This window comes from Arabidopsis lyrata (assembly GCF_000004255.2).
Source record: "Arabidopsis lyrata subsp. lyrata unplaced genomic scaffold ARALYscaffold_8, whole genome shotgun sequence".
In the NCBI taxonomy this organism is placed as follows: Eukaryota; Viridiplantae; Streptophyta; class Magnoliopsida; order Brassicales; family Brassicaceae; genus Arabidopsis; species Arabidopsis lyrata.
This window is the reverse complement of record NW_003302548.1, coordinates 11,754,127-11,766,236: the sequence shown is the minus strand read 5'-3', so window position 1 is coordinate 11,766,236 and position 12,110 is coordinate 11,754,127. Positions and strand designations below refer to the sequence as shown.

The 12,110-nt window shown below is 32.5% G+C and overlaps 2 protein-coding genes across 2 annotated transcripts; both read left to right on the top strand.

Moving 5' to 3' along the window:
* Positions 1 to 5,403: 5,403 nt before the first annotated feature.
* On the top strand, positions 5,404 to 8,642 carry LOC110225770 (zinc finger MYM-type protein 1-like). The gene is made up of 3 exons (XM_021015740.1): positions 5,404 to 5,497; positions 5,616 to 6,854; positions 8,637 to 8,642. The coding sequence occupies exons 2-3, from the start codon at positions 5,781 to 5,783 to the stop codon at positions 8,640 to 8,642; spliced, it is 1,080 nt and encodes a 359-aa protein (XP_020871399.1). The 5' UTR covers positions 5,404 to 5,497; positions 5,616 to 5,780.
* A 71-nt stretch (positions 8,643 to 8,713) lies between these two features.
* On the top strand, positions 8,714 to 9,707 carry LOC9301717 (BTB/POZ domain-containing protein At5g48510). The gene is made up of 2 exons (XM_002865597.2): positions 8,714 to 9,035; positions 9,156 to 9,707. Exons 1-2 carry the CDS (start codon positions 8,898 to 8,900, stop codon positions 9,705 to 9,707), a joined length of 690 nt encoding a protein of 229 aa, XP_002865643.1. The 5' UTR covers positions 8,714 to 8,897.
* The last annotated feature ends 2,403 nt before the right edge of the window (positions 9,708 to 12,110 follow it).

Sequence of the window (12,110 nt, the reverse complement as noted above, 5' to 3'; positions counted from 1 at the left end):
AAATTTTGAACCCACATGATACAACATGTACTTCCAAAATACTAGTACAAATTATATTATCTTATATTTGAATTAAAAATCGAATTATAAAACAATGAATAGTAAATATTGCATGTTTTTATGTTTTCAGCAAGCTCATAGTATTTAAACTTGTTTGTCAAGTTAAAAGTTTTGTTTCTGTTTTTTTGGTGTACACAATATATATAGTTTTGTACACAAATGAAATCAAGAGACATGAGAATTGGGCAAGCCGCCTGACCTCCGTACGTAGTAAGTACAAATCATTTTTTTTTCTTAGCTTGCTTATTTTTTCCCAGCTTTTTTTCTTTCTTAACATAGTTTTAAATAAAATTGAATTTTTAATAATAATTATTAAAAACTACTTGAAAATAATGAATTGAGTGCACATTATCACACATTTGGTAATCTGAATCTAACTATTTTATATACACTCGTTTGTATTTAATGTATGTATGATATTTCTTTATATTTTTCAATTTTTTTAAGAAATTATTTTTATATTAGATTATTATATTATACTCGAATTAAATATAAAGTTATAAATAACACTATTAATAGTAAATAATCATAAGTTTTTACTTAACTTTTAAGTATTTAACCATAATCATTCAAAACTTTTTTCAAGTTCGTTTGTCAAGTTAAGAGAGATTTTGATGTTTTGAATTTATTCAACCGTTGTAAAAAAAACATCTTGATAATTAAAGAGGAATTTGTATCCAATATCCACCTATATCTCTACAATTTCCCTAGCTAAGAGAAAATAATATTCAGGACTAAAAGAGAGAGATAGCTAGACAGAGTGAGATGTTAATATTAAAGCCATGGAGGCAGGAGACAACATACAAGCTATAGAATATCTTAAACTCTTGGTTAATTATTATTTGTTTTTGTTTGATAAATTTATGAAATTAGTAAAATAAATGTATAGAGCTGTTAAATTCTTTTTATGTAGTTTTCGTAGATTTTTTTTATAAGGGTATACTTTCCATGGATTGATTAGTTTTGACACCAAAACATAATTAAAAAAATGAGATCAGTTAAAAATGAAGTCGGATTATTTCGGGTTTGAGAAGAATTCTGAAAAGCTAAACCGTCTACGTGTGAATTAAAAAAGTTTGGGTTGAGAGAGTAAGGGAGATTTTGATGTTTCGACTTTATTCAACCGTCAGTAAAAAATATCTTGATAATTAAAGAGGCATTTGTATCCAATATCCATTAAAAAATATATCTCTCTCTCACATATCATTTTTATCTTTTTTATAATTGGGAATTATAGGTTCCTAGTCTACACTACTTTTTTCGCTTTAGTAAATTATGACGGGTTCTTCTTACATAGAAAGACCAATCTCAACCACTATATTTAATCTTTTGAAAAAAAATTCTTTATTTTGTAAAACAAAATTTTATAGATGATTACTCTCTAGTCTCCATTAATATTGTTTATATGAAATGATGACAGAGCCAGAATGACTTAAAAACAAGCTACTATAGTAGGAAAGCAAAGAACATACATAACATTAGAAACAAACATAATTGCAAAGACACCAAAGCATCTGTAATATACGACACAATACTCCTTGCAACAAAACCACTAAAAATGAAGGAGAAATTCTTTTTATTTCTTTTTTCTATTTAATTATTTCATACTAGTCGATTGTAACTAAACATCAATTATTAGAAAGCCAAGTGAGAAACAAAAAAATTATTGAGCAAGTGAAATAGCTCACATTATTCTATAAAAGCAACAACATGAGTCACTATTGATCCAAGGGCAAAAAAACAAACTTTGTAAGTATTCTTGTGATACGTTTTTCTCATACTTGTTTTCTTTGCAAACAACCTTCGAGCATTTGGTGTTCAAAAAAAAAAAAAAAACTTCGAGCATCTTTTAGTTTGTCAATTTATTTCAGGTTATGGGATCCGGACAAAGCAACTCACGAGTATCACAATTGAATGCTAATGCTCCCACCACAATATGGTGGGATGTGGAGAATTGTTTGCCAATGTTGGAATTGATGCTAATACTATCGGTCATCGTATAACGCAATTGTTGAGGAGGTTAGACTATCTAGTCCATGTGGACATCATAGGCGTTATCTCAAACAACGATAAGCTTACTGAGACCGTCCAGACTACACTACAACAACCAACCAACGGAGTGTTTCTCTACAGCTGTCATGACGGTTAGTGATTTACACTCTTAATAATTATCTGAAAGATTTCACTAACCTGATTTGATAATTTGTTTTTTTTCAAAAACCAGAAGCAAACAAGTGAGCGATAATGAGATAAGAAAAGAATGCGCGAGTGGAGTAACTTGATTATTCATCCTCGCAATGCCATGATTATTTGTGGATATGATGATTTTATGTATGAATGTCTCCGTCTCCGTCAAAGTGGCTACAACATGATGTTGGCTTATCGCCCTAGAGTTACTTCAGACGTTGTGATCAAATCTGCAACCACTAAATAGATGTGGAAGATGATTATCGGGTGGAAAAATAAGCAACCGAAGATGAAGAGACCACGATCTCCAACTCATCCCTCATTAGGATCTCCATCTCGAGAACCCCAAATAATCAAAAGGAATCGTTTTGCTACTCTTTTCGGCTGGTCAGCATCGTGTTTAGGTTTTATTAGTCCAATTTCCTAAGTAGTCGGTTTGATCGTCAGTTCCAATTTCTTTTTACTTTCTTCCATGGTTGGGTTTATTCCAATAACTAGATTTTAACCTGCGGTACATCGCGGGACAATTATTTTTAAAATTAATGATTTTTAAAATTTAATAGTATATTATATATAAAATTTTGCAAATTGTATCATTTTATATGACATTTATATTTTATAGTTTACAATTGTTTTTAAGTAACCGTGTACCACAAGACAATTTTTGTTTTCTATAATTTTATTTTAGTTAGGATCATTCGATATGTCTAATATTGGTGGTGTTAAAAAAAGTAATAAAATGAAGATTTAACCCGTAATGAAGCAGCGGATTAATGATGTTTTAAATTTTTTTGATTCAAATTCGTCCCGTCATATAACCCCGTTATGCAATGTAATCATGTCCTACAATATAACCCCGTCCTGCAATATAACCGTTCCATACTATTTTAACTCTTTATATATGTTCAAATATTCTAAATATTATAAAAATTTTATTGATTTTAAATATATGATTTATAATATTTAAAACTTCTTAAAAACTCGTCCCGTTATATAACCCCGTATAGCAATATAACCCGTCACGTGTTATTGTAACTCTTTATATATGTTCAAATGTTCATAATATTATAAACTTTTTATTGAGTTTAAATATATGAATTATATTATTTAAAACTTTTTAAAAGTTTAAAATTTAACATTCCCGGTAAAATTAAACAATTAAACTAAAAAAAACAAATGAAAAGATATATAATTTTAATTTGGATGCTTATTAAGTTGAGATTCTTGTTCATTCGGATTTGGATTCATTTTGATCTTATTTATAATATGATTCTGAATCAATATCTAAATATTTTAGCCGATATAGGACGTTGAACACACACTTTTTTCATCAATTGGGTAATATATATCCGTTTTAAAAATTTTGAATTCCAATATATGTAGAAAAAAAAATTGAGAATATTTTTTTAACTTTATGTATTATATGATGATTCAAAACAGTTAAAAAACGTTCAAACAAAGATGATAGGAGAATTGTATTTCTAAATCTTAACCAAATCTTCTAAATATCTATATTTTTAAATATAGAATATCCGGTTCATAATTTCGGGTATGTTTTGACCCGATCCAAAAAAGATATGGACTATCCAGTGTAAGATTTTTGAAAAAAATTTCTTATCGGGTCGGGTACCAAATTTGTCGGATAACAATATAACCCACCCGCTAACAAATATACTTCAAAAATACTAATATAGATTTCCTCGGCTTTAGATAAGGTTTACATGTTGATGTTGTATTTCGTAAGTGGGATCATTGACCTAGTGTCGTGCTTAATGTGGTGGGAGAAAGGCATTTGCCTAAGGCCACCAAATTTTTAAAACTTAGTAGGCCACATTTTTTTAATAAGGCTTCTTATGGGTTTCATTAGTTTTATAAATTTGTTTTGAGTTCTTTGTGTATTAAAGCCCAAATTCTTATAATTGCTATTATTATTTTTTATTTGTATGGAAATTTCTACATGTTTAGCATTTTTCGTTTAATCTTTATCTAATAATTCACAAGTCATTTTACTATTAACTGCAACTCTATCTATTTGACACGTGGATTAAGTCCCAAATTTTCTACTTTCACCTTTTAAAACAATTAAACTTTACTTTTTTAATTTTAAAAAAAATACACGACAGAAAAAAATAATCATGTTTTACAACTGTTTCGCCTCCTCCACGATCTCGATATCTCCACTTCGCTTCTCTTCTCTTCTTCAACAATGGGACAACATGAATTCACACAAAAAAGCTTCCAAATCTCTTCCTTTTCTGATTCCGGTATCCTCAACTTTTATCGGGTAAAAAATAGAAATTCTTGCATATTCTGATTTTAGGGCTTCATAAATTGCATGTCTCTTCTTTTTGCAATTTACAAACTCTAATTTCTGATTTCCCAATCTGGTTTTTTTTATTCATCATTGTTTAATCATTCGATCACATGTCTGAACAAATTCTGGTTTTTTTTATTCATCATGGTTTAATCAAAGCTCCTCTTTCTCTATATAGCTTATGGAATTCATGGCTGGCATGGTTCCATTTCGTTGATCTCTCTCTCTCTCTCTCTCTCTCTCTCTCTCTCTCTCTCTCTCTCTCTCTCTTTCTCTCTCTCTCTCTCTCTCTCTCTTTTTTGTATCTTTATGTTGAAATCAGTCTTAGATCTTGATTAATCTGTTTCATTTCTTTAGAACCAGTTCCAATTTGTGAAACTAAAGTGGTCGGTTTAAATTTTGTTATCTAGATCATATTTAAAATACGCTTCATGTTTTGATATTGGTTGGAGTTGGTACACGAGATTAAAATAAGGCGACAATCCACATGCCCACATGATTATGCTTAAAGAATAATTTAGAAAATGAATTAGAAACTTAAAAGAAAACCTAGACACAAAGACCAAAGAAATTTAGAATGTCAAAAGTGAAATCCCAAAGATAAAAAAAAAAGAGAGGCGTAGAAGCAGTGGCTAAGGACTAATCGACGATTACTTCTATTACATCTTTTCTTCTTTCCTATTCTACGAAAAAAGCCGATCATCACTATTCACTAGTACATACAAAAAATTGATGTAGAATTTTTGGTTATCGAATGAATTGGTGATTTGTCATTAGTGTTGGTTTTAAATTTGATTTGTTACACTCATCTTCTTTTAAAAATTTCAGAAGATGCCTCCAGTACCAATAAGAAATCACGCTCATGGATGGGATAAAAAAAAGCAGAAGAAAAAAAGAAGAGAAGTTCTTAAATTCTCAAGAAAATTATATGCTAAGGTACGTTAAGAAAACCAAGATTAGTCCTTAGCCACTGCTTCTACGTCACGGAATTGAACATCTTAATACTTCGGTTGGTGGTGGGTCTGATGAAAATATGGCTGAAAACATAAATCAGTCAGATAATGAGAATGTGGAAGCACAAGAGGATGAGAATGTAAATGTCGTTGAGGATGAGAATGAGATGGAGTAAAACAATGAGAATACTTCTGAATTTGAGGAGCATCATGAAATTTCTGATATTTGAGGAGCATCATGAAATTTCTGATATTTTAGGAGCATCATGAAATTTGAGGAGCGAATTGGAAAAACATTTATCAGCACTGGAGAGATTTTATGGTTGAAAAAGGACATGAGCCAAGACATGAAGTTGGCTTTCAATTTCCAAGAGACAAGATTGGTGGTAGACATTTCTCTCATTCATATTATACAAGAGAGCTTAGCAATGGAGAGAAACAAGATAGACGTTGGCTTGTTTTCAAAAGCATTAAACAGAGTTTTCTGTTTTTGTTGTAAGTTATTTAGTAAAGAAAGCAACGTTATTCAGCTCGCATCTACAGGCGTACAAGATTGGAAAAAAATCTTGGAGAGGCTTAAGAAGCATGAAACAAGTTATGGTCATGTGGTGTGCATGAGTAAGTGGACAGAACTGGAGCGGAGGCTACCAAAAAAGAAAACCATAGATGAACATGTGCATGATGAGCTCAATAAAGAGAAGAGTCATTGCAAAGATGTGTTGCTAAGAATTTTTGCATTGGTAAAGACTCCTGCTAAACAGAATTTAGCCTTTCGTGGGAGTACCGAAAAGATAGGAGAAGATGGCAATGAAAACTTTTTAAGCTTTATTGAGATGATTGCTGATTGGGATCCCGTTATGAGAGAACATCTTAGGCGTTTTGAAGATGGTGAATCTAGTTATCATTATATCAGCAATAGAATTCAGAATGAGGTTATAGCAATGGTAGTTGATGAGATCAAATATATGATCATCAAGAAGATCAAATGTGCAAAGTACTTTTCAGTAATTCTTGATTGCACTCCCGATGCTAGTCATCATGATCAAATGACTTTTATCATTCGATGTGTTGATATTTCATCTAATTCAACCAAGGTAGAAGAGTTTTTTCTCACATTTCTGAAAGTTGTTGGCACATCAGAAGAGGAACTTTTTCGTGAGATTGAAGATATGTTGATTGCTCTAGATTTGAATATTGATGATATTAGGGGACAAGAGTATAATGAATCAAATATGAAGGGAAAATATAAAGGAGTTCAAAAACGATTTCTTGATGTCAATCCACTTGCGTTTTATACGCCATGTGGATGTCATAGCCTTATCCTTGCATTATGTGATATGGCAACTAATATATCATGGATTTTACCGTTTTTAGCCATGATATATGTATTGTTTTTAGAGTCTTTTTGTTATTTCGAGAGTCTTTTCTAGTCTTTTTCAGGTTTATGTACGTTCGGGACTAATTTAGAGATTATGGATCATTCAGGAGCAAAACCGAGAAGTTGTGCTACAAGAGAATTCCGGAGACCAAAATCCGTGTAAGGGTCAATCGACACCAATATCTGACGGCAATTCAATTTCGCGTCTCTTTGAAGTTATGAAGATTTGCAGAATCTCCCCAGAACTTTTCTCTATTTTCAAAGAAGTCCCTGCACGTTTTTAAGAACATATAAATAGATTTTTAGGGTTTTGTTTTAGAGACATCTCTGAGATCTTTCAATCTCTTATTCTATTGTATTCTTGGGAGCTTGAACCCTTTGGGAAATAATTGGAGAGAGCTCGTCCAGAAAAGATCTTTCTTAACTCATCTCTTTTATTGAATCTCTTTATGCTTTCTATTCATAACATGCTTTCTGTTACCATGATCATGTCTGAGTAGTTTGCTTGTTAGGTTTAGGGATTCTCATTAGGGATTTAGATGAATTAGTAGATCAATTACCTGTTAGGATTAATCTTTAGAGTTCTTCATCTGTAATTGTTCTTAATGCTAATTCTAGATTGATCACCTAGAATTTGATCATAAGATAATAGGTAGATTCGAGAGGTCATCTATTACTGGAACTATCTTAGGTGGGCAGAAATTACTAAGATACATTCGAGAGGTGGTCTATGAATATTTGTGAAGATATCAAACCTGTTATTAATGCTAGTCTAAAATTAGGGATTTACATTCGAGAGGTGGAACTTCCTGATATTAGGTTTAGTTAGTCAATACATTCGAGAGGTGGTTGGCTATACATTAGTGCTTTGAGTTCTAGAACGGTTCAATAAATATTCCTAATTAATTTGCTAGATTTACTATTTATTTATTTCCTGAGAAATTCCCTAAGCCTGGCGTTTTCCTCATCTGAATTTACAACCGATTTTAATTGCTTTCTTTATTTTTAATATTCTTATTTTTCTGTTTACTTAATTTAAAACCTGTTAGTCTATTGTGTGAACACGGGACTTTTGTTTATTTCGACCCTAAAGTACTACAATTGATCTCTTATTTGAGAGAGTAGTCTTAGGTCTAATTTGACTCACATCAGCGACCACTTCTACAAAGGCAATATCATTTTTTGGGATTATTCAACGTATTTATCGTTTGTTTTCATCTTCAACTAAGCGATGGAAAATACTTGAAGATATAGTGGGTGGACTCACAACTAATAATTTATCTCAAACTCGTTGAGATAGTCATGTTTCATGCGTTAAGGCAATCAGATTCGAAGCACCAAAAATAAGAGATGCCTTAATCTATATGGCTGAAACAAGTGATGATCCGGAAGCGTAAAGTAATGGCGAAATGTTTCTTTTAGTAGAAAAACAAAGTTGTGGCCATCAATATTCTCGTCGTTGCCATTCTCTCAATACCGATCGTTCACAACACACGAGCTATGACTTTTTTTAAGATTGATGCAATATCCAAAAATTGTATGAAGAAGTCAAAGACTCTTGTTTGTGCCAAAACATTCCTAATTCAAAATCAGTGCTCTTCAACTTCGTCCATATTGTTCCCATAGCCTCAAGAACAAATCAAGGATCGTTGCATTGATGCTCTTTGGCAAAAACCTTTCACATATTAGTGTTTTATGCAAAGTGAACTATAGTTTTAGTATATCATTTTGTTCATATGTTTAGGGATAATGTATTTATCAATATAAAGTCAATAACTCAATCATTCCAAACAAATTATTAATTCTTCTTTGGCACCAGTTTGATTCCGTTACACAATTTTCAAGAGAGGAGGAGGCCAATTAAGAGTTTGGACTTGGGAATTTCATTGTACTAAATTTCTGTCTTCTCCATTTCCAAAGTCTTCAAAAGTCATTTGACCGTTTTCGTTGTATTCTCTATATAAACCACCATCATCTTTCAACGACAATATATAATATTATAGATATGGCAACTCTAACTAACAAAGAGCATTTCTCGGGTGGACTTGCAAAGGTTTTGGCAAAAAAATGGAAAGTTGACGTAATGCTCAAGGCAAAGAATAGTGATGAGGGTTCAGCTATCTCTGCCCACAAACTTATTCTGGTCTCTTCTTTCATCTTCTCTCTTTGTTGATATCATAATCTGATTCAAGAATCTATGTGTTTTTTTTTTTTATGTGTGATCAATGAAGTTTTCTCACATGTATGTTTGGAATTTGAATAGGCATCAAGATCGGAGGTTTTTAGGAAGATGTTGGAATTAGAGGAGGTTAAGACTTCGACAAAACAAGTGGAAACAATCACTCTCTCAGATATGAAACAAGAAGAGTTAGAAGCGTTTGTTGAGTTTATATACAGTGATGGCACAATGCTTTCTGCTAACGTGAAACAACATGCTCGCTCACTCTATCTTGCGGCTGATAAATACGAGATTATGCATCTTCGAGACCTATGCAGAACCAAGCTTATATCTTCTCTGAGTTTGTCGAATTCTCTTGACCTCCTTGAGCTCGCCCAAATCCCTTTTGACAAAGTCCTTCACGATGCAGCCTTTAGTTATATCAAAAAGAATATAATAACGATTGCTAGCTCTGATGAGTTCAAATTGTTCGTCGCCAGTAACCCAAATCTTTCCGTGGAGATAATGAAGGCTTCTCTTACTTGTACAGCTGTAAGCTGTTCTAACTGTGGTTACTACAATAATCCTCTTAGTGGAAGCTGTTGTAATTGTGGTCGCTTCGGTACTCTTCGTTGGATTTCTGTCGTATCACTTTGATAACCACATGTTCTCATTTTTTAAGGGATTGGATTTATTCGTGTTTCTAAAACTTAGCAAATCTCAAATTAAAATAATTGGTTTTAGATCTATTTATATCTATTATTATGCATGCAAAAACAAAACAAATGTTAAGAAAAGAGATCGATTTTATATAAACCAAGAGAATTGTGTAACTCTTGGACTAGCAAGCGTTTATTGAAGTGGAATGTGTTGTTGATTGTTTCGTAGTTCCTAAAGAGAGAATTGGTGATTGATATTTGATTATACATTTGTTCTACTATGGTCCTTGAGGGTTGTGAATGATGAAGAATCTCTCTGAAGGAAAAATTCGAAAACGAGTTACTTTCTCATCATATCGAAAGTTCTCTTAACGTCCTCACAGTTTACGATATTTCCTTTTTAAGTATGATATCTCTATTGGTAATGAGTTCAATATTTTTCTGCAGGTTTTGAACCCAAATCCTGCTATGGAGATATTGTAGGCTACTCTGACTCTAATGATAAATTCATATAGTTCATACTAGCAAAATCCGTTGAGTATATGGATTTCTATCTCAAAACCACTCTCTAGAATCCATTCACTGCTTTAAATTGGGGCCATAGTGCAAGCTTAATCTCACTTGCCCCGCCACAGAGCTGATTTGACCTTAAGATTTTAATCCGCGAATTTGCGGATCTTGCAAGCTTTGTGGTCGCGGCTTTGCATGTTTTTGAAGGCAAGACACACAGAGTGGGTGCGAGTAAATTAAACTGACAAACACATGCGGGTTTTGCATGGTGAATTTGCAGTTTAATGTTTTTTAGTCTTGGGACAAGACGAGTTTATAATACAAGAAAACAGCCGTAAACCAAAAAAAAGAAAAAAAAACAGCCGTAAACCGACAGGCATATCCGTTGAAAACGGCTCTAATCGACAGATACGGTCCACAAAACTTGAGTTAGAGAGATTAAGATTGTGGCTGCCTTCGTTATATACCTTGAATAACTCCACTTATTGATGCGGCTTTGATTCTGATTTGAGATATATTACTCCGCACTACGAACTCATTATTTTGATCAAGAGGAACCCATTTTCCTTTGAAATGAATGCTCACCTATCCGGCTATATATCTTTCTCTAGTTGAATGATATGTTATTTCATGCTGCCAATATGGCCATGAGTACTTAGGAATGTTTCTTTTAGTAGAAATTTGTATCTTGCACATAACAAAAACAAAGTTTTGGCCATCAATTTGCTCATCGTTGCCATTCTCTCAATACCGACCGTTCACAACACACGAGCTATTACTTTTTTAAGATTGTTGTTATTAATAAGTTGATGCAATATCCCAAAAGTGTGAAGAAGTCAAAGACTCTTGTTTCTACCAAAACTTTCCTAATTCAAAATCAGTGCTCTTTAACTTCGTCCATATTGTTCCCACAGCCGCAAGAACAAATTATCCTCCCATTTATTCCTTGTTTACCAAAACTCTATGCTTACGTCTTAATTTAATTTTAGTTTGTTCACTAAATTGAGATCATCCTATAAAATGAGTCAAAACAAAATTGTTTATTTCTCCTCATTTGTATTCAATATCTTCATATATTTGAGAAATAAACAATTTTGTTTTGAGTTTTAAAATGCTGTCTTTGAATTTCCCATCAAGTGAGGTGGCCACTCATCTCGTAAATCCAAAATCTCTAACTCACTCATACATATGCATTAATAGCCAAATAAATTGCTTTTATCTGACTTATTATTAATCACGTGTCACTACAAGAAAACAGTCGATTACCGACTACAGCTTCTGACTATTAATGTAGTCGCCAATTTTACCGACTATTATGTCACAATTTTACGACTATTTAACGACTAAAGAAAAGTAGTCGTAAGTTAGTCGCCAAAGAGCGACGAAAACAGGTTGTCAGTAATGTAGTCGCTATTTGGCGACTATTTACCGACTAATAAGTAGAATATATATTATAGTCGTATATTAGTCGCTAATTTAGCGACTATTTTCCGACAGTATATATTAGTCGCTAAATTGGCGACTACATTACGACTCTTTCGGCGAGTCGTAAATTAGTCGCCAATTTGTCGTATTTTACAGTTAAGAAACACGTTTTTTTCGTTTGTGGTAGGTGTACCGGTTTTTTGGCGACTACAACTTTTAGTCGCCAATTAGTCGCCCAAAAATTGTCTATATAAAAGAAAACAGCACTCACTCTCTTCACTCATCTCCTCTCTCTTCCTTCACATAAGAAAAAAAAACGAATTCGAAAAAAAAAAACGAATTTGGAATAAACACTTTTCAAAAAATTAGTTTCTTTATATTTTATTGGTAATGACGGGAAATTACAATTATGGCGGTAATGGTGGTTATCGGGAGTGGATGTACAAGCGGTTCGACGAAGTGACGG